At 41.1% G+C, this 22,995-nt stretch overlaps 3 protein-coding genes across 3 annotated transcripts; 2 read left to right on the top strand and 1 right to left on the bottom strand.

The window, feature by feature from the left end:
- The first annotated feature begins 270 nt into the window (after positions 1-270).
- On the top strand, positions 271-974 carry LOC116928349. Its single transcript, XM_032935423.2, has one exon. It carries the CDS (start codon positions 429-431, stop codon positions 972-974), a length of 546 nt encoding a protein of 181 aa, XP_032791314.2. The 5' UTR covers positions 271-428.
- Positions 975-7,981: 7,007 nt separating this feature from the next.
- Positions 7,982-9,947, bottom strand: LOC116934152 (GMP synthase [glutamine-hydrolyzing]-like). The gene is made up of 4 exons (XM_045170158.1): positions 9,869-9,947; positions 9,723-9,798; positions 8,331-8,548; positions 7,982-8,289 (listed from the first exon to the last, which is right to left on the bottom strand). The coding sequence occupies exons 1-4, from the start codon at positions 9,945-9,947 to the stop codon at positions 7,982-7,984; spliced, it is 681 nt and encodes a 226-aa protein (XP_045026093.1).
- Positions 9,948-18,247: 8,300 nt separating this feature from the next.
- On the top strand, positions 18,248-22,586 carry LOC116926871 (protein AF-9-like). The gene is made up of 2 exons (XM_045169607.1): positions 18,248-19,072; positions 22,243-22,586. Exons 1-2 carry the CDS (start codon positions 18,276-18,278, stop codon positions 22,331-22,333), a joined length of 888 nt encoding a protein of 295 aa, XP_045025542.1. The 5' UTR covers positions 18,248-18,275; the 3' UTR covers positions 22,334-22,586.
- The last annotated feature ends 409 nt before the right edge of the window (positions 22,587-22,995 follow it).

Genomic DNA, 22,995 nt, shown 5'->3' with positions numbered 1-22,995 from the left:
ATGACAATAACGAGTAATGAAAATGTTGATTTGTTGTGTAAATCCAAACTTCCCTTTCTCCTTTCCTATCTGTCAGAGTGCCTTGAGAGACCGCTAGTTGTCACTACCAGTTCATGTAACAAGTTAATTCAGTGGGTGTCAATCTCCAATCTGTGTAGTGTGTCTCTTCTCTCTGACAGGTATGTTGTTCTTGTTTCTTTCCCTGTATCTGCGTTCTACTTTGATGTGAATTCATTCATTTGTTAAAGTAGTGTGTCTCTTCTTCATTTCAGCCTGCATAAATGCAATACAGAAGCTTTCAGATCAAGTCAGATCACACTGCAACCTCTGATATTTGTTCATATTGAATATAAGTTAACAGGTTATGGGCCCAGTGCTATATTATTTACCGCACATCTATTATTTCAAGAACAACCCTGTTGCTTTCCATGGCAAACGTGTCAGTCTTCACTGCAAAGGATGTTGCCCACATTGACAAGCTCAATGGAGCCAACTTCCAAGTGTGGAAGTTTCAGACCTGCCTAATGCTTCGTAATCACTCTTTGATGGACCTAGTACTTGGAACCGAATTTAAACCAGATCCAATAGTGGCCTCAGGTGTCACCACCAATCAAGCAGCCATCAACAATTGGAATCACAAGGACAACACAGCACAGCTGCTCATTTCGGCCACCATCTGCTCTGACCAACAACGCTCCCTCATTACCTGTACGTCTGCCACACAAATGTGGAAACGTGTCATCAGTCAGTTCGAACAGTCTGCTTCAGAAAACAAGATGTTTCTTCTTCAACAGTTTCTGAACTACCAGTACAAGGAAGGGCACGACGTCTCAAGCCCTGCCACGGCTGTTGAATTAATGGCCTGTCAGTTACAAGACGTCGGGTCTCCAATTTCTGACGACCAGATTATCACTGTTCCTAACGCTCACGTGCAATGGAGACGTTGGAACAGAGATGAAGTATGGATAGGGTGACAATGAAATGAAAATGACGGGTGGGATTTGAACAGCTTTATTTCTTAATTTGGGGGAAGACAATTTGACCACCGGCGTGAGGGCTAAACAGAGAGAACTGGGGAGCTTAAACAATTACTTAGTTACCAAATTCCGGGGGAGGTAGACGATATGTCCTCGTCTACGACTTACGAAAAATACACTAACTGAAGGGGTTGGTAGCAACTTAAAAAAAAGGGCAAGGGCCACTTCCAACGTAAACACAAAACGAAAGCCCTTGCCACCTACAATTCTGCCCGTGAGGGCAGCACTGTAAGTGACAGCGGGCCCACCTGTCCACAGGTACTAAAACAAACAAAAAAAAAAACAAATTTACAAAGGGAGAATAAACAAAGGAGAAAAATCTTCTGTTGTCTCCAGCTCGCCACGTTTAGAGGCCACGGCTACGTCTATTCAGGGATGATTCCCTGGTACACCCTTCTTGGTGCGCAGAGGATCTGATGGTGGTCATTGGTCTCGCACATGACACAGAAGCGCGGGTGGGGACAATCGGCCAACTTCAAATGACGGGCGACGGACAGCGGGAGAAAACAGCCAAAACATCTGTGCTGTGCGAATAGCAGCTCCTTCCGCTTCCGGTTAGTCTGCAGCATGAAGCCATCACATTCCCAGATCTTGCGGCCGCAGGACACCATGCCCGGCTGGTTGAGGTGGGTCCTCAGGAAGCACACGATCGTCGGGGTGTGACGGGGCGTGACAAACTTTGGGGCATCCGGCTGAACTTCTGCTGCTTTCTTCTTTTCCTTTAACAGGGATCCATCAAAGCTGCTAAGAATGGTTTCCCGTTCAGAAATGAAGTGGACGTGCACGTTTTTTATGTCTTTGGAGTTTTTTTCTAGTTCTTGGTCGAGTTGAACGATGGCCTTTTGGTGGACCAAAACCACGTCGATAGCCGCCGTTCGGGTCCTCAGTAGGTCTTGTCGATGAAGATGAAGATTGGCCGCACACTCCTCTTCACGTTCACGGGAAATTTTTAACTTTTCTTTGACGGAGGAGACTGATGGACACAGATTTTCAGCCATGATGTTGAGTCGGGTCACTTTGGTGTTGATAGTGCGAGAGCTTAAGGGAAACTGTCGTCTAATATTCGTGAAGGACTAAACAGTTTCCCTAAACGGTCAAGGGTTAAAGGGGCCGTTAACATACTACGTAGTGGGCTTAGGGGGAGGGGGTCAGACAAATTACTTCAAAATACAAGGGGGGAGGGGGGCCCGGGGATTTGATACGTAGTAGATTTTTTTTTCCTAAGCTGGCAACGCTGTCGTTGTTTATTTTTGGCGAAAGCTCCTCATGTTAGGCCTATATTTTTTAGGGGGGGTCGAGCAAACTACTACTTAATTTCAAGGGGGGAAGTCAGCCCGAACACTTCAATCTACTACAAGGGGGAGGGAGGGGGGTAAAAATCCGCCAAAATCCCACTACGTAGTATGTAAACGGCCCCAAACAGTAGGCGACCTAATTTTTCCTTTGGCCTTTGAACTAGGTATAGGTGGCTTTGCCATCGGAAATTTTACAATGAGATTTTGGGGTTCACACTTTTTACATTGTTACATATGACTATATAAACCAGTTTTACATTTTATAGTTTTGACACTTGGCATTTTTTACATTGGACAATTTTACAGTTTATACTTCATTTTACTCTTTTATACAGAGATTTTTTTTTATTCCTTTTACCAGGTTTGACTATTTACATTACAATTTTACTTTTTTTAAAACCAGATTTGACTATTTACATTAAATTCGACCTAACGACCTCGATTTTTACTCAGATGACCCAATTTTTTCACCTTCTACGTAAACGTCCTGCTCTTTGGCCGTAGCCATAACACAGAGCTTAGTCACTGGACGAATACAGGGGTTTTTGTGGTTGCTGATTTGCACTTTTACCACTCGTACAACGTTATCCGATTCACTGGGGAGGACTTCTATCACCTTTCCCAACGGCCACTGTCACGTAGGGACGGGCTCCCTCATGAAGAAAGTGATTCGGTGTTAACGGGTCGGGATCTTCTGGATCCATGCTGAGGTGGGTTAATGGCCGAGCGTTTAGAAGGGCCGCTCCTTCCGCGATCACCGTTCGTAGGACCCGATCGGTAACTAAACGATTTCCCACGCTAACTTTCATGGCCCGTTTGCACGACTGCACAATTCTCTCCAAAACTCCACCAAAATTTGGTCCGTGAGGGGGAGAGAAATGCCACTGAATCTGTTGACACGCCATCTTTGATTGTAGCTCTTGGTGTCGTTCTACAAATTCCGTTAGAGCCTGACGGAGTTCTTTCTCTCCAGCGACGAGGTTGGTTTCATTGCCACTGTAGACAACGTTCGGCTTTCCACGTAGACTCACGAACCGGGTAAAGCTTAGCATGAATTCTTCGAGACTGAGGCCGTCGGAGACTTCTAGGTGAACGGCTCTAGTTGTTAAGCACGTAAACAGGCATACCCAACGTTTCTCGTGTCTACATCCTCTTCCACCGACTCGTACCGTTAGAGGGCCGAAGTAATCGATTCCCGTATATGCGAAAGGTGAAAGATAGATAGGGAGTAAGCCTGTGAACTGGTAACGATGCCATGAGTGGCGGAACGGGTTTCGATGATCTCCGCTTGCAAGGCCAGCAGGTGTTGACAACCGATTTGATTACGTTACGTCCAGAGATTATCCAGTAACGTGTACGTAAATCCGCCAGCAATCTTTCAGATTGAATGTGAAGATTCCGCGTGTGATGATCCCATACAATCAGCTGCGTCAGGAGTTGATCGGCTTGAAGCAGGATGGGATGCTTTGTGGAATAATCAACTGGAGCCTGAAGTATACGTCCGCCTACACGTAGCTGTCCTGTTTCATCCAGGAAAGGGCTGAACGTGCGTAGTTTCGACTTCAGAGGCAACTCCAAGCTCTTTCTCAAGGCGTAGATTTCTTCCGCAAATGCCAGTTCTTGGGTACGTTTGACACAGAGCGTGAGGGCCGTCACCATTTCTTCGGCCGTCAACTTTCCCACGGTTGGCTTATAAATTCCCATCTTAGCTCTGGCGTTGGCCGCGAACCTTCTGCACCAAGCGATAACTCTTTGGATCTTCAGTAAGCTGGAATACCTTCTTACACAGTCATCAATCGGGTGATTTTCGTCCTCCGTTTTGACTGTGAAGACTCGAATTACGTTAACGTCACTTTCCTCCGGCTCTGCGATCTCTTCCCAAATATCCCACTCCGACGGACCGAGTTTCAGGAACGATGGACCCTCGTGGAATTTCACCAACTCGTCAACGTTGTTTGGGTCAATGCCACGACTACACAGGTCCGCTGGATTGTTAATTCCTGAAACGTGACGCCATTGTCTTCGATTCGTGTTCCGGAGGATCCTGCCAATCCGATTGTTCACGAAGGTTTCAAATCGGCAAGTGCGAGAATGGATCCAACGTAAGCCGATTTGAGAGTCGGTGTGGAAGGTAACTTCAAGTAAGTCGATTTCGAGCTCCCGACAGATTACTAGGGCGATATTTAAGCCTTCTACAGCAGCCTGCAACTCTAATCTTGGGATCGTGAGTCCTTTTACTGGTGTTACGTGAGTTTTAGCCATGACGAAGGATACGTTGATCGACTGGTCCCCGAAGATGAAACGGAAATACGCCACAGCTCCAAATCCTTGTGTGCTTGCATCTGTGAATACATGCAGGTGCTGCTGCGTCCAACGTCCACGTTGATGCCGGAAACATCTTGGTACTGTTAACAACTCCAGGTTTTTTTTTGACAGTGACAGTCGTTGGCCCCCCCCCCCACCCCAGCTCTCGGGGCCCCGGGCAGCTGACCGGGTCGCCGGGTTGCCCAATGGGTAATCTGGCACTGATAACACTATTGTAACGAACTGAAGCCTTTGCGGTGAAACTTTAACATACGAGTAAGACGATGTTAAGCCTAGCCCAACTGGGCTTTCCTTTTCTTATGCTATGACAAAATGCTAATACAGTAGAGCTCAATAAACAAAAAGGTTAAAACGAAAAAACCGACAAATAGGATGTTATTGAGCTTGCAGTAATTTTCCGTTAACCATTTTTGTTCGTAAGACGTTACATAATGATAATAAAACTACCGTAACACATAACGGTATGATACGCGAAACAGTAAGGGAGGAATGGCCACCGCCCTGAGGCAGCCCTTCCAACCCTAATTTTCGGACGTTTGTTATTTAGATTTTTGTTTCTGCGACCCTGAAATATAATCGAGGGAGTTCGTATGAGTGTGACCCTGAGCCCTTCCCGCTGAAAAGCGAAAAACAATTCTTAGCTTAAGCAATGTGAAACCGTAAGCTGCAGCTAGAGATGCCATGATTGCAAACTTTTTTTTATTGCAATCCCGATCCGGATAAAAAAAATGACCGGAAATCAAATAAAAAATATTGATTGCAGTTCAAATCGATTTCACACTCAACTTTTTGGTTGTAATTTTTTTATTCCCACGTGGCAATAAAAGTTATAACGCCTTCCGAATTATAGATTATACTTCAATTTCTGAAATGCGCAAAATGGTCGCGCACATCTAGATGATGTTGATGGCAAAGCTGCACCGGTTCTTTTTCCTGCCACCGCATACCTTCGTATCTTCCTGTGTATCGCGTACCTGCTACGACCGGTTATTTTTCCATTAGAACTTGCGTTGTTAAGGCAACACAACATTTAGTCTGCTGCGACCAGTGTGTGACCCAGAGGTGTGCACGAACAACGGTATTCGCGAATATTTGCCAATAATTCAAACCATTATTTGTTTGCGGTTATTTTTTACGGAGTAATTATTCGGTAATTATTTGTGAAGAATTTCGAACAATTTACAAACAAAATAAAACAATTTGTCGAATTTTGACAGTTGAATTCAGTTGAAATATCGATAGAACTACCATAATTGCTACAACTTCTTTGTCGTCAGCAATAGTCAAACTTGTTTAGTTTGATACAAGGCCTTTTACACAAATTTTTCAGCTTTGGCACCAGTTTTTTTGTCGATGAAAGGCTGGATGAGTCTGTTTTAGTCGATCCGCCAGAAATAGTAACATTAGAAGTCGCCTCTTCCACGATAGTAACTCCTTCTGAATCAGAATCGTCGTCAAAAAAGCCAAAATTTTCTCGTGCTTTTGCGGGTGTAGTGACAACACTCCCGAGTTTGACAACCAATCAGAAAAACAGCTAAGAGATCACATAGCTAAGTATCTTGCTCTTCCCAACCCATCTATCAAAGATTTGGATGAAATTGAAATAGGAAATTGGTGGTTTCAAAACAGACTGTATATTCCGTCTTAGCGAAGGTTGCACAACAAATAATCTCAATAGTAGCTACGTCAGCGCCCTCCGAGAGGGCTTTCAGTACGGGAGGAATCATTGTTACTCAAAAGAGATCTCGTTTAACTTCCATTAATGTTGACATGTAATTTTTTTTAGCAGCTAACTTCCGAAAAAAAAAACCTAAATCTTGTTAATCCTACCGATATGTGATATTGAAGTTACGCATTAATTTTTTTTCAATTTTAGTACGTTGTGTTTTGCCATGGTTTTGCTGTTTGTGCACCAGTCAGTTTTTGCATTTTGTTAATCCAGTTCTGGTCTCAGTTACTATTAATTAACAAACGTTTCTTATGATTGGTGTGGTGCCGAGCGCTAGTCGAAAAACCCTATAAATATAATGAAATATGGCATCCATTAATACTATATTTTTATTGACCCGTCTGAGGTACAAAATAATGCTAAGTGAAAGGAAATAAGAATACAAAATTGGTTTAAAAAGGATTTATTTACTATAAAATTAAGAAGTATATACAAAAGACATTTATCCTACAATTTTCATTGTCTTAGGCTCTGGGTAAGTGAGGGAAATGAGCTGCGTTGTAAAAGGGTGTCATCATACCCACTGAGGGTACTGGGATAGAGGGATTTCCCGAGACACGTAAAACCGCACTGACCTACCTACCTGAAAATAGCTGATCGGTCATTACTCGGGTAGGTGCTTTTCAAGCGGTTTTCTTTCGTTCAAAATACCCATTTAAAAAGATATGGGTATGGATATGGCCTTAACTTGAAAAAGGTTGGGAGGGTGAAGAATGGGAGGGGAAAATAAATAAAACTTGAATGTATTGCACAAAACAAGTCAAATAGGGTACACAGTAATGCTATCGGGTTTTGAAACCGATTCCACTACCCGAATGCCCATGAGTGGAAATTCACAATTATAACAGTAATTGTAATGAAATGCTTGCTTAGTTAAGTAACATTCTAATAAATAAAAACAAAATTATAAAGTTAAAAAGCATTGTATTTTGGAAAGGAAACAAAAAGAAAAATAAACAATAAACATAAATAATAACAAACACAAAACAAAAAAAAATAACGGCTCGGGGGTTCTGTTTAGAGGAGGGAAGATGCGCAGCTTCACGATGTAAATAATTTCCCCTAGTGTCGTCGGAGCGAATCCTACCACCTTTCTGTGAACCCAAGATAGACGGTAGGGTTCGCCCCGGTGACCGAGATCAAGTTGGTCGAAGTTGGTTTGCTGCGGCTGCAACGTTTTATGGAGAAACCAACTTCTTCACGTTAAAAAATAAGTTTTCATAGCTACAATTAAGATTTTCCGCCTTTTCTTCCTAGCAGTGGGTACCCTATGCCTTTTTTGATTTCCCAAACTTTTCTATCTTGTTTATTTTTATTTAACTATTGTTTAAAAGCAGATCTTACACCTGGTTTCTACCGAGAGGAATTGGTCCGAGAGGCAAATTTCTTTTGGTTATTGTTTGTCAAACTCATGTTACCGTTTCACAAACAATAGCAAAAAAACGAAAAAATCTGCGTCTTACCCATACATTCCGCTCGGTCGTAGAACGAAAATTAGAAACCGTAAATTTTAGATGTGACAGGGCGATACCATTAATCTCCTTTCAAATGCGGCCAATCATTAGATTCTAAACGGTCCGGAGAAGTATTTTAAGTTACCCGTGATTGAGCACGAGTTGCTGTAAAGTAGTGACGACCTGCTCGGATTCGTCTTTACGCAGGAAACCGTTATCAATATGGATGTTGTGCACTAGCGACGAGTCGTCACCATGTAGAAGAGCTTTACGGAGAAGGGCAGCACAAACGGCGGAATCGACTCCACCGATTACCAGCATGAGCACGATTTTATTACGTAAGACCGTACGCCGGACGTAATCGATACACTGCTGCTCGCGTTTCTCCAATGCGAAACCTCCTTGCAATCCACAGTTGTCGAACAAGAAGTTATGCAACATTTTTTGTCCTGTAGTTTTTACAAGAGCCAACAAGATCAATGTTTCGCACTCAATGGAAAGGAATCCAACATGCCGTTTTCCGTTAAATCAGCTTCAGGATGGAACTGAACTCCGTTAAAACGGCGTTCAGTAGCAGCAATGGCAGAATTAATATGACTTGAAGATTTTGCGGCGCAACGCAACCCTTCTGCAACCTTATCGACGCTGTCACCATGAGTCAGCAACCATTTGCCTCGAGTCTCTAACCCTTTAAGCAACGAATACTCCCTTTTGTTATTTTATGGCATAACTTTTCTTTCTAACATGTTAAATACAGCTGTGAAATAATTTGAATAATTAACATTTGATTTAAAACAGAATTGGTTACCTAATTTCTTGCTGAGTAATTGCACGCATAAAAAATTCCCGGCAGTGGAAGACCGCCAATAAAGATTGCTAGGTCGTATAGTGGGGCATCCGCTGCGTAAACTGGGATGCCCCACTGGGCAGTGTTTTGCATCTTTTCAAAAAGATAAGATAAGATAAGATAAGATAATTTTGATATCTTTTGATGTTTTTTATCGTTAAAAATTTTTGTAATATCTTTATCTTATCTTATCGGTTTTTTAAAAGATATTTTAAAAGATGATTTTGTCACGTGATTATTTTTTCGTGCATGATTCTCTCTGTTGTCTAATAGTGTTATTATAATGTTAGACTCAAACTGCAACGTCAGTTTGACGAATGCAGAGTTGCAGACTAGAGACTACAGATCAGAAGAGCAGATACAGTCTAGTTACCTACAGAAGTTCCATCAAGAAAGTGACACGCTTTACTTTTTTTTTGACATTCAAAAGTGAATGACTGAATTGTTCACTGAGCTGACAGAAGACGCAATTGATTGTAATCGGTCTCTTTTTCGGTCTTCGAAAAAAATATTTAGATTCAACCTTTCCTTGGTTGCTTTGCCTTGCCTGACAGGCTGACATGCCTGTTTCTTTGTGGTTTCGGTTTAAACCTTCACAGGTTTTGTTGAATTCTATTTACGGTTTTGAAAATTGAAGGTATGTTTTTTAAACTTGCACATTCAGTGCTAGAGTGTTTGGTTATATGAAAGCAAACATTGTTATTGATGTTTTTACTTTTTGTCATAGTGAAAAATGCCAATGCCACGAGCAAAAACAAAAAATTTAGGAAGAGGTCGGAGAGGAAGAGGTACAGCATCAAGAATATTTAATCAACCCTCATTACTCATTGAAGTTGGAGCCTCAAATAAGAACAAGGCTCATCAAGATGAAGAAGACCAGGATTTGGCCAGCTTGGTATCGATACCTGATGCAGATTTTGAAGAACTTACTGCTCTGGTTGAAGATGAGGAAGGAGAAATGACTATAGATGCTTCAACGAAACAGCTCTCACCACCACCAGAAACCATACCAATTTCATCATTTAATGTAAATACTTGGCCAAAGTGGCGATCACACTTTTTCCAGGATTGGCGCAAAAGCCCAATGGTAAAAATTTTTGGCGCTTGCAAGCTGTGCCACAAGTATTTTGCGGGAGACAAAACGTCTTTTACCAACTTTAAAGTCCACTGTACGTTAGTACACAAAGACGAGTGGGATTCTTTTTCGTCATCCGCTACGTCACTCGAAAGCAAGCCAAATACGGCAAATAGCTCTTCCATGGTAAATTTTGTCTACCCTACCAGGCCAGTGTGCAAGGGAAGAAAAGTTTCGCTAGATGAGGGCGTTACACGATTGATTTGCGAAGAAAATCTTCCATTGCACATCGTTAACCGACCCGGATTCCGCCAGGTCGGTTAACTACAGGTTCCATCAGGTACCTGTAGTTTTTTTGTTATTATGTGTATTGTGTTATAAATTTCTTATGCTTTTAATTCAATATTAGCTTGCAGTTCCTGGCTATGAACTAACATCTGCCCAGAGAGTACGCAACACTTTAATACCAGATTTAGAGGCCACTGTTAAAAAACGAGTTAGGGAAAAACTCGCAAAATGTTCTAGTTTTAGCCTAATATTAGACATCTGGTCTTCAAAGAACATGAGCGGGTACATTGGATTCACCTGCCAAGCGGTAACTACTGATTTTGAGTTATTCAATTGCTTTTTGGGCGTGAAAGAAATGCGTAGCCGCCATACCGCTGACGCAATAATCGCCGAATACGAGGATATATTACAGAAATGGGATATACCGTTTACGAAGGTAAGCTTTAAAGGTCAATGAAACGTAGCCCTAAAACTATAATTTTTTTTGTTTAGGTCAAAAAGGTTATGACAGATGGTGGAAGCAACATGATAGCGGCGCATTTCAATGGCTTTCCTGGATGGGAGGACGACGCAGCTCAAATTTTTGATGATGATTTGCTAAGGGGAAGGACACTTTTTGCAATGTATCAGTATTTATTTTTAAAAATTTCATTTAAAAATCGATTTTATCGCCGTTTTAATGATCGATTGATTAATCGATTTATCTTTTATCTTATCTTTATCTTTAGCATTTTTCTGTATTATCTTATCTTATCTTATCTTTGGAATCAGCAAATTATCTTATCTTATCTAGATAATGAAAAAAAAAGATGCAAAACACTGCCACTGGGACCTGTTCAAAAGTAATGTAAAATTCATTTTTGACTCAACCATTTCAGTAACTGGACCCTAAACATATGATACACTTTATGTTTTCAAAAGTTAAGTTTAACAATATCATTAAACAAAAAAGCCAACGAAAAAATGTCAAATTGTTTTGGGTTTCAATGTTTACCTCCTGAAATTATAATTGCTTTATAGCATTGTTAAAAGAGAAGAGCAGCTGGGGTTTCAAGGGCTTGGATATCAGATTCCACACATTGGCCTATGACTCTGCAATTAATAAACTAAAATATAAATTTTTTTATTAATCGAGTTTTCGTATCATCTATCACCCATACTTTCTGGATGGGTGTCTGTCTGAGAAGTGGAAGATTGTGGAATCAATCTCCACTTGTAAAAATAATTGATCTGAAGTAACAGGTCATATGTCTTTTCATTTTACCAATTTACCAAACTAGTAATAAGAAACAAATGTATAGTTCTACAGCTTTAGGTTTTTCCTGCTAATTGAAGAATACCAAAAAAGTCACGTTACTAACATAATTACACATTCCTTAAATACCTTAAACATCATGGTATAATAGGTTGAGAAGGTACCTCCACTCTGAGAGGAGTCTCGTTCCCCGATGTGGTTCCGATTTCAGGACGTTGGGTGGCGCTAGTTACCATATTAGGCCGACTTTACATGAGAGAGATAGGGAATATTATCGTATTTTCAATTCTGTTAAGCAGGAAATGAAATTTTTACAATAATTTTTTTTTAAAATATTTTTAGCCACACAGTTCACTTGTTTATTAACGATAAGTTTAATACAATAATTTAAAAAAATTTATATGGGTTCGCTTTGCGGTTTTCCAGCAACAGCTAGTTTGCAACAGTTCGCGGGGGGTATAAAAAGGATAAAGAGGAAAAAATTCTGTTAACGAGCAGAAACCATGGCAACCAAGCAGACAAATGGCTGTCATTAGAAAAAAAAATCACCACGAGTTGTAGCGATCTAGCTCTGCCCGAGTGAGGTTTTCCATTCGCTCAGCCCGAATGAGCGAATGTTCTAGGTTTACAGCGCTCATGGCCTGCCGCCATTCAGCAATCGCAACTGTAAATACGCTATAGTCAATGGCTTTGGCGTGTGTAAATTGGATTCAGAATTTTTATTCGTTTTTATTATTTAAAAAACCTGGAGTGGCACAGATGTTGAATAGTGACGAAGACTCCGATTATTCAGCAGAATTTTCAGGGCCAACTGCACCTTCCAAGCTTATTATAGGTAAGTTGGTTGGTACAGTTGGTGACAAATACGTGAGGAAGTACGGCAAAAGTGATGCCGCCAGAAAGCGATTAATCACCAAGATAATAAAACATTGGTAAGTAGGGGAGAACGGGGTCAAACTGGACAAAAAATTTCTTTCCTCTTTATTTAGATTTCTATGTTCTTTTTCTAATATTTATTTTTAGTTAATGGTGCAGCACCTTCTTGGGTAACTCCACAATTTTTTTGTAATTTTTAAGTCTTCAAATAAACGAGTTATAAGGATTTTAATAAAGTCGGTTTTTTTTAGTTTTTATTTAAACGGCGGGGCGAAACTGGACAGGGACGGTGTGAGATTGGACACTGCCAGTTTTCCTCATAAGGAGACATAAAATAAATTTAAAAAAATATGGGTAGACTGCTTATTCAATATTTTATTCATTCATATTGAAATATTTGCAATAGAAATGAAAAATACAGAGTTATGTCATTTTTACGAAATAGGGGGCTGAAATGGACAATTTGTAGGCGGGTAGAGTAAAATGGGAGGGCTTAACAGAGTATCGAGTATCGACAAACAAACGGGCGTATATGGCTTCTCCACAAGCACCTCCCACTCCAATATCGAAGTTGTCCGATATGAACCCAAAACTGTGTGTCCAAAATGACCCAACCCGGTGCTATTTAGTATTTCGTTAATAACTTAACACTGGAAAGGCATTAAAATTTAAGTTTTTTATCAATCATTAAAGAAATGAATTGGCTATTTCACATATCATTATTTCATTCATTTGTATTGTTTTTCACTTTAAAAATGCTTACAGTAATAGGGAAGAATATTACATCAAACAGGGCCATTTTTTTAATTCTGCGATAACAAGAACAATAATGATTCGATTTTAATCAATATTTTTTCTAGAACGTTAAACATTGCAGTCTATACAAAAATTTAAAAAAAAATTTTTTTTCCATAACATGTAGCACTTAGGGTCTTTGTACAATATGACCCGTGTCCAAGTTGACCCCGTTCTCCCCTATCTACACCTTCATATAAATGTTATTTAGTTTACCATTCATTTATTCTTTACTGCAGCCAGAAGTGCTGTAAAACTTGTTTGGCGTCGAGATTCTCGTCACAGTTTATCCTCCCTTTTTAAAGCAGAGATCATGCAGAACTCTGTCAACTGGGGTTAACATGAACCCTTTTCTTGCAACTGAAAATAGAAAAAGATTCAGAAGACTCCTAGAAAAAATTTCTTCGTGCTTCCTACTTAATGGTTATTTTAAGTTTACAACTATGTTATTGTCCATGTACTGTAGATATATATGTAGTATTTTAATTCTACCTCAAACGGGTCCTGATCCAACAATGCATGCAGGCTATAGTGCTATCTTGACTGAAGCCGGAAAATTTTAGCAGCTGGGAGCCAAAGAATTAGCTTCATCCAGTTTTACATTTCAGGATATTCCTAGCGTACTGGCCATAAAAAAGGTAAATCAGGCTAAGAAGAAAGAAAAAAGGAGAGAGAAAAAACAAGATTTTATGAGCACCTGGTATTATATATAATAAAAATTAATATTTCTTTTTGGTAACACTAAACTAAACTTGCAATTTCTTCAGCAGACTGACTCGGGAGAAGGCATTTGAAGTCCACATTGGTGATGAAGGTTACATACTTAAATCTATAATCTAATTTTCATTTTCGTTTATTTTAAAGAAGCTTTATCTGATCAATTGTTTTCTCCGACAATGCCGGCGCTGGACAAGCTAATTGAAGTCCAGGTTGCCCATGGAGGTTGTTACTTCATTCATTTATGTTTATCATACCATAATTTTTCATTCATTTTCCTCCAATTTACAGAAGCGCGTGAGGCAAGGCCTATTCGCGACAACCTAGCTGAAGTGCTGATGGGTAATAGATGTTGCTCAATTTTTCTTTTAATAACTGTAACTACATTCTAATTTCCCATAGATGTAATTTGGTAGAAGTTTCGGTTCAAATGTTTTCACCGAGAAGGCCGATGAGAGGTGCAGCTCTGTTCTGTGCCAAACAGTACCGTGACCCTTATTTAAAATTTATGATTTTATTCTTTTCCAGGGTAAACTGAGATTAAAAGAAAAGAAAAACGCGAATTCCAAAATACAGACATTTTAAAATTATTTCTGACTACTGCTTATTTACTGCCTCAAGTGTTTAGGTTTTGCCTTGAATTCTAAAAGGGTTATAGGGGTATAGTACGTGAATCCATGAAGTAATATTCATTATTTAAATCTCTCGCCTAGTTACCAAGCGTGGTTCACTTCGGCTGTGATTGGCTGAAACGTTTTTATACGGATTCTTCGTCACTATTAAACATCTGTGCCACTCCAAGTCTTTTGAATATTAAAGACGAATAAAAATTCTGAATCCAATTTACACACGCCAAAGCCATTGACTATAGCGCATTTACAGTTGCGAGTCCTGAATGGCGGCAGGCCATGAGCGCTGTAAACCTAAAACATTCGCTCACTCGGGCTGAGCGAATGGAAAAGCTCACCCGGGCAGAGCTAGCTCGCTACAACTCGTGTTGAAAAAAATTGCGTCAAATTTTTTGTAAGTGTTTTTGTTAGCGAAAGACGGTTTTTTAAATTAAAAAAAAATCCGAATAAATGCTGTGTCCTTATGTGCACTTCTGGTTACGTTAAAAAGGAAATTGTCTCCGAAAAAGTTGCGATGTTCAAGACAAAAGACCAAAAAATGCAAAAACAATGGATGAAATATATTCCAAGAAAAAATTATATAGTCACTGCTAAGTCGTGGGTTTGCGTCTATCATTTTTCAGACTCTGACATAGACAAAGGGTATTTCTTGAATGTTGCAGGACAAAAAATTTTCAAGGAACACATGAATTGGAAACTGAAACCGGGTGGTATTATCGGCTTTTTGTTGCTGTTCATCTTAATGATCCTAATTGACCTAACGGATGGCCGCCCTTGATGAAGTAGCCGACGGCTGCTAGACAATGAAACTGAATAATGGCTGAATTGATGGATGCCGGCATGCCAGGGCCATGTTTGTTTATCCGAGGTTGTAGATCTAATTGTACCAAATAAATTACGACCGATATGCCAAAACCTGGCTCTATGATTTAGCTTAAACTTACCGTAAACTGAATGATTTCCCACAAACTCAAGTAGCCGAACTTAAGGCCCAAAGTGTTTTACGTGAATTCACCAACCATTATGCCAGCTTTTAAATTAATAGGTCCAAAATTAATAAATTTTACATAAATGGATAACTCTTGGTAAGGGCTATCCATTTCTGTATAATTTGTGAGCAAATATTAACATAAAAAAAATTAAAAAAGAAATAAAATTTTTACTTATGTCTATTGAGTATAGTATATTAATAGAGAGCAAAAACTACAACAACCTTTCTATCAAAACTTTTGTGTTAATATAAATTCGTTTAATTACTTTACAGAAATGGATAGTCCTCATTAAGAGCTATCCAATTATGCAAAATTTACAGATTTTGGAGTTATAGATTTCCCGCAAAAAAATTATTTACATTACATGATGTATTGGGAGCAAACTTGCCGATCAATAAATTTTTTAATTTGATCGGCGATGAAACTCATTTCAGGGATCAATTTTTCATTTTTCATACGCCATCTAGTGGTGAATAAAACGAACATGTACAGTAAAACGCAAAAACGTTAAACATTGCGAGTTAAATTATGGGAACATATTTCCACGAATTATCAGTAGATGACGTGATATAAGAAATTTTGAGCGCAGAAATGAGTTGATCGATCGATCATTTTTTGAGTTTGAGTTTGATCGCGATCAAAAAAGATTTCGATCACGGCAAGTGTGATTGGGAGATGGGGAGATCTGCCGAACCACACCGACCTACCTGATTAATGGCGAATAATTACTTTTGTAAGACAGCTTTTTACAGGAATGGACAGATTTTATCAAAATATAACCATTTTTATAATAGCTTTAAATTTTTGACTTAAAGTTTTCCTGTTAAAAATGAATATCCTGGTGAAAGGGGATGACCCATATTCACTTTGGTAACAATACAGTTAATAAAATAAAAAACACACCGATGTGTAATAAATCATATTCATAAAAAATATAATAATATTCATTAACTCCACTGTAGAGAGTGTGCACCAGAAAATGCATCGTGTCATGCAAAAGAGTGCATCACGCTGTAAGCTGCCATCGCTCGGAATCACCACGAAACGTCTCTGAGAGCCATCGCGATGATCGATATCTAGTTGAGCGAAAAAAGTTAAAAAAGTGTTCGAGTGGAACCTCCATTTTCTGACAACCCGGTGGAGTGCATGACGTTACATGCCTCTTCTTGCTGCGACCCAGTGTGCACTGGTTACTGCACCGAGTGCAGCCATCCGAAATCGACAAAAGTTACAAAAAGGTCGGGCAAGAATGTGCAGTTTTTGAGTGACCTCGGACGGTGCTGGAGTGCCAATGGAACCTACAAAATCGATGCACCGAAAAAGTGGATTGCACTAAGACTCGAACAACTTTTTCACGGGGCAATTGCACCAGTGCAGAAAAGTGCAGCCTTCCGAAATCGACATAAGCAAGGCCTACTAAATGCTTAAGGCCTGTAAACTCGAGTACCTCCTATGGCGGTGACGGAGTGCGAGTGCGGAAAACAATAAGGAAAAGAATAAAGAATAAATTATTTTGGTTCTATACACTATATCCTATCCCAGTCAAACATCCGCTTGGTGCAGGTCAAGCGGAGGGAGCGCGGCTTGCGAAAAGTGACGTGGGGCGTACAGGAGCATGGACTACTCTAACAGGAGTAGTCACACCATCTAGTGTATGACTATGCTCTCGCTGTGATGTGCAATGCAAGGCCTACTTAATTCTTAAGGCCTGTAAACTCGAATACCTCCTATGGTGGTGACGCGTTACCTGGCAACAACTAATCAGAGGAAAAACAAGGGTTACGACGACACCATCTGGCGCTCGCTACTGCTACTGCTTCGAAAACCTAAATAAAAGATTTAAAAAAAAAACAGGGTTTCTTTGTACAGTGCCGGTCCAGTTATAGAACCGGCCTGTGCGCGGTTCTATAACTGAATGGTTCTATAACCAAGCACCCGATCTTAGTGCCACCTATCGTCGGTTCTTTCATCCCTCAAACTTTGACGGTCTTAGAATGTAAGGGCACACAGCAGAGTGGTAATGCTGTTCGCTATAGATCTAGAGTCCCGTGTTCGAACCGCTGCTATGACTAACTTAAAAAGATTTTTAATATATGTGTAATATAGTCTATGGCTATGAATGGTGAGATACTAGTGTATCTTCATTGGTAGGGGACCATTCACAGAGGAAGTGGTTTGATGAACTAGAAGAACTGTTGTTATACCAGAAGGAAAAAGAAATTAGAGTTGGTAGAAGGACTGGAATGGAACAAGGTGCTAGAAGATAAGAATGAATAGTGGAAGCTATTGTATTCTATTGTATTTGGTATGAATAACTTTACCGCCTATTATTATTATTGTATTTGGTATGAATAGCTTTAACGCCTATTATTATTAGTTGGGTCATTAAACCGATGTACAACATTGCCTAAAAAGATAAAACCCATTACAGTAATATTTTTTTGCATGTTTTAAAAGGCAAAACCCATTCATTCCCGCCATAGAAAATCGAAATAGTTCCTAATACGGCCAACGGTGGCGCTGAAACACGGCAAAGAAAAATCGGTTCGATAACCGAGCCGATTCCATAGCTAGGCGGTTCTATAACTGGACCGGCACTGTATTTTTTTATTAAGAGTATCTTAGAATCCTTAACTTTTAGTTAAAGCATTCCAGTAAATGTAAAAAATCCCCTCTTTGAAAAAGATTTGTCTTCTAAGTAATATTGTCATCACTACATTTCACCATTACCATCAAATTATTATCGGAATTGGAATTGTATTGTAAAATCGTTCGACATTAACTGTGTGTGACCCTGTAATATAGCCTTTAGCAGCACAACACAACTAGGCCCAAAGGGCCAAAAAAAACAAAAAACAAAGAAAGAGTGAGGGAACGGAAGAAAGGGGCGTAATAAACGCCGTCTAGACAGCTCTTTCTACTTAGCCACCTCAGATCTTTTTTCGCTCTCGCGCAGCAAACATGGCTAAATCTAAGAGATCTAAACGATCCCGTAAATCGATTTCAGATTCAAGCTCGGACTCAAGCTCAGACTCTGACTCTTCTAGTTCTTCCAGTACCTCTAGTTCTAGCTCCTCGGACTTTCTTGACACCAAGCCCAAAAAGTTCGTTTTCAAAAAACGTAGTTCTGGCCGTCTCGCTAAGTGGGTTGTAAAGGGAATCCCCGAGAAACAAGTGAAAGCGGCTAGAGAAGCATTTAAGCCTTCGGTCGAGAAGCTGGACAAGAGATACGACGCTTCCAACCTTTTTACCAACCCTAGATTGGACGAGACACTTTACGCGGCCCTCAAATCGGTCAAAAATTCCTCGGCCGCCGTCGCTAATATCGACCCGCAGGAAAAAGTGTATAGAAGGCAGACTGACTTGATTTTAGACATGGCCAAACCACTCTTTTTTCTTGTTAACAAGAGTAAATTCAAGAAGAAATCTTCCGACGCTTTGGCCCTAAAATCACTGACGATGTTATGGTGTCATCTCTTCAAAGATATCTCCACCGCCCGACGGCTCAACATCTTGTCGCAGGTTCACCCTAACCACGTCGGCCTTCTTTCTCGCTCTGCTGAGACGCTCCCTATTGGCGGTGAAGATCTCTTTGGCGACGCTTTCATCAGGGAACTTTTGGCCCAAGTTCAGACTGCTGCACTGGTCAACATCTCCGTCGCCCCTTCTGCTGCATCCACTCCTGTCAAACCCAGGCCCCAGCCACCAGCAGGTCCCAGCAATCCTAATTTTTCTCAACGGTATCACGACAACAACCGGTATGTCTTTCTTATATGTGTTTTTCTGTTGAGTTGGACACTATTTGCTCTCGACAGTTTGTTCTGCCCCCGCCTTTTTGACTTCCGTATAGCTGGTAGGGCAACACATTTTGTTGACGGTTGGACTCAGCTTTCGCTGGATCCCTGGGTCCTCTCGACAATTTCTTCTGGTTTTAAGCTCGAATTTTTCGGCAACCCCCCTTTTCAACGCCAGGCGCCATCGAACGCAACGATGGACGCGTTTCAATCCTCTCTTTGTGATGAGGAAGTTGACTCTCTAATCACGAAAGGCGCAGTGGTCGAAGCAGGAGAGGAAGCTGGTTATATAAGCCGGTATTTTTTGGTTCCAAAAAAAGGCCCTAATGAGTGGCGTCCAATAATTAACCTGAAACCGCTGAATCAATTCCTAAGATATAGACATTTCAAGATGGAGGGTATTGTGACTGTCCGTCACACAGTACGACAGGGTGACTTTATGGCCAAAATAGACTTAACTGACGCCTATTTTATCATCCCAGTTTTTAAGGAGCATCGTTCGTTTTTAAGTTCCTTCGTTTTCGTTGGAAGAACAAGACTTTTGAGTATACCTGCCTCCCTTTCGGTCTCTCTTCATCACCCTGGGTCTTTACCAAGCTCCTCAGGGTTCCGGTGGCTTTTCTTCGCAGACTCGGAATTAGATTAGTCATTTATTTAGACGATATTCTCGTCGTTGGAGCTACTTTTCAAGAATGTATAGCTTCAGTCAAAAAAGTCATTTCCACCCTCGAATCTCTTGGTTTCTTGATCAACTTCAAGAAATCAGTAACAACCCCATCGCAATGCATAGAATATATTGGGTTGATCACCGACTCTCTCGTCATGTCATTCCGCTTAACCGACAAGAAAATAGCTGATATTTCTCGGTTATGTAAAGAAGCTCTCAAAAAGGGGAAATGTTCCCTTCGAGCACTCGCAAAGATTTTAGGGAATTTGAATTGGGCCACTTATGCGGTCCGTTTCGCTCCCGCGCACTATCGTCACCTTCAGGCCCTTCTTATTTCAGCGTCCAAAATTTACCACGATGACTTGGACGTAATCGTTCCCCTAGACAGCGCAGCATTATCTGATTTGACTTGGTGGGTCACTGAGGCCAATTTTTCAAAGGGCAAGGGCCTGCTTTCTACCCGCCCCGATGTGTATTTGTCCTCCGATGCCTCCCGCATCGGATGGGACGCTGTTTGCCTCGACAGGAGAACAGGTGGGCCCTGGACTTCATCTGAACTTGATATGCATATCAATTCGCTAGAGCTTCTCGCTGCCTTGAAAGCACTCGAATGCTTCACTTCATCTGTCAGGGACTGTTCGGTAGTGATTGAAGTTGACAATACTACAGCTGTCAGTTATATTAACAAACTAGGCGGTTGTAAATCGAAATCTCTGTGCTCAATCGCTCTTCGTATTGCTCATTGGTGCGAAGAAAGAAACTTATATCTGAGCGCTGTTTTTGTCCCCGGTATATTAAATACGTTAGCAGACTCAGAATCGAGACGGGCCCCCTCCTCAGGCGACTGGATGCTGTCCCCTCGTGCGTTCAAGAGCATCCAATCTATTTGGGAAGTCCAAGTGGACCTTTTCGCGTCCGAATGGAACCGCCAGCTCCCTCGTTTCGTGAGCTGGTTTCCCCAACCACAAGCATGGAGAGTGGACGCGTTCAGCTTCAACTGGAAAGGCCTGAACGGATTTTGCTTCCCCCCGTTCAATTTAATTCACTTCGTTCTGTCGAAGCTGTTGAAGGAGGAGGCAGACCTAGTTCTGTTAACTCCATTTTGGCCGAGCCAACCCTGGTTCCCGACGGCCATGGAACTCTCTTGCGACGTCCCTCGGCTGCTACAACCCCACCCGAACCTGCTGACCTCCCCACTGGGGGAGAGCCACCCTCTGATACAGAACAATTCGGTTCGGCTAATCGCGTGGCGACTATCAGGTGTTTCTTTCAAGAGCGCGGACTTTCGGAAAGCGCTATCAATCTCATCCTCGCGTCATCTCGTAAGAATACAGTCGCTGCCTACCAGTCCGCCTGGAACGCTTGGCGAAGTTGGTGCTTTCCAAGGAATCAGGATCCCCTGTCTGCTAGCCCCACAGTCGTAGCCAACTTTCTAGCTGATTTTAGTGTTAAGAGGAGTTATAGCTTAGTCAATGTAGCCCGCTCTATGCTCTCCTCTACTCTTTCTTTGAAACCGGGTAGTGTGGACCGTGTCGGCAAGGACCCACTGGTCGTCAATCTACTAAAAGGGCTTTATAACAACTCACCATCGACGCCCAAGTATATTGCTACTTGGAACCCCGACACAGTTCTCTCCTTTTTTGATGTTCAGGCCGCCACAGACCTTTCTCTCCTCGAACTAAGCCGCAAATGTGTCACACTTATCGCTCTCTGTTCGCTTCTTAGAACGTGGGAAATCGCTTCGATCCTTCTCGATTCCGTTTCTATTTCCGACTCAAAACTTTCGTTCACGCTCGGACGACAAAGGAAAGCACAACACTCGGGGCCCCTCAAACAATTTTCAATCGATTCTTGGCCCGCTAATATTGCTATTTGCCCGGTATTTTGCGTCAACTCATACATGGAACGCACGGCCGAGTTACGAGCTACACGCAATTCTTCCTTCCTTTTCATAAGTTCAACGAAACCACACAGTGCTGTTTCCCCCTCCACGGTCGGTCGCTGGATCAAAGACCAGCTGGGGCTGGCTGGAATAGACACTTCTTCCTTTACGGCCCACTCTACTAGAGGCGCCGCCGCTTCCAAAGCGGCCAGGAGCGGGCTCCCGATCCAGACGATTTTAGACCATGGCCATTGGGCCAGAGAGTCTACTTTCGCCCGGTTTTACCACCGGGAAACGGTCGTTGGATCGTCAAACCCGGTTGGTAGTTCGGTCCTACGAGTCTGATTTTATCCGGCCTCTCTACATTGCCTCTTTATATCGGTTCCTTATGTAATTGCGTTAATCTGTGCTTTTAATACACAGTTAATGTCGAACGATTTTACAATACAATTGTACAATTGTTCGAACCTTGGTGAGGAACAATTGGGATTTTATGTAAATAAAAGTGAGACATTAACTGTCTTGCCCAATCCCACCCACCACGTCTTTTATTTAACCACAGTTATTCTTCCTCATCCTTTTCAGTAATTTCAGCGGTAACAACCGATACCGCAAACGCAATTACAGCAAGACCAACGGCGTCTCAAACAACAACCCGGCCAACGCTTCATTCTAGTATTGTTCCTTGTTTTTCATCAGTATTCGCGGATGTTCTTTTTTTGTTGCCATTGCCTGTTTATCAATTTTGGTTTATTCCCGTGCTGGCCCTATAATTTTGTTGCTGCCCCGTGCTTCAAACCTCTGAGGTGGCTAAGTAGAAAGAGCTGTCTAGACGGCGTTTATTACGCCCCTTTCTTCCGTTCCCTCACTCTTTCTTTGTTTTTTGTTTTTTTTGGCCCTTTGGGCCTAGTTGTGTTTTGCTGCTAAAGGCTATATTACAGGGTCACACACAGTTAATGTCTCACTTTTATTTACATACAATCCCAATTGTTCCTCACCAAGGTTCGAACAATTGTACAATTGTGGTTATGGACTCCGTTTAGAGATTTATGAATGTGAGTAAGTCGGTTCAAGTCCGATTTATGTCATGTTATCAATCTGAGTAAAATTTTATAAATGTTTTATTTTATCTCCAAGTGAAAATGTTTAATCCGTTTATAGATTTTTTGTTTAAATGATTAATTTTACAACTACAAGAACACGAAGAAAATTTTTCAATAATATGATAATAAAACTTATATTTTTTTAACATACTACACTACAACGTACTTTTTTCCTTTTAACAACTCAATTGCCATATTGCTGTCAAACTAGCACACTTTTCATTTCAAAAACTTG

Source organism: Daphnia magna, linkage group LG1, assembly GCF_020631705.1.
Source record: "Daphnia magna isolate NIES linkage group LG1, ASM2063170v1.1, whole genome shotgun sequence".
Lineage (NCBI taxonomy): Eukaryota > Metazoa > Arthropoda > Branchiopoda > Diplostraca > Daphniidae > Daphnia > Daphnia magna.
The sequence above is the reverse complement of the archived record's forward strand: the minus strand, read 5'-3'. Positions and strand labels throughout refer to the sequence as shown.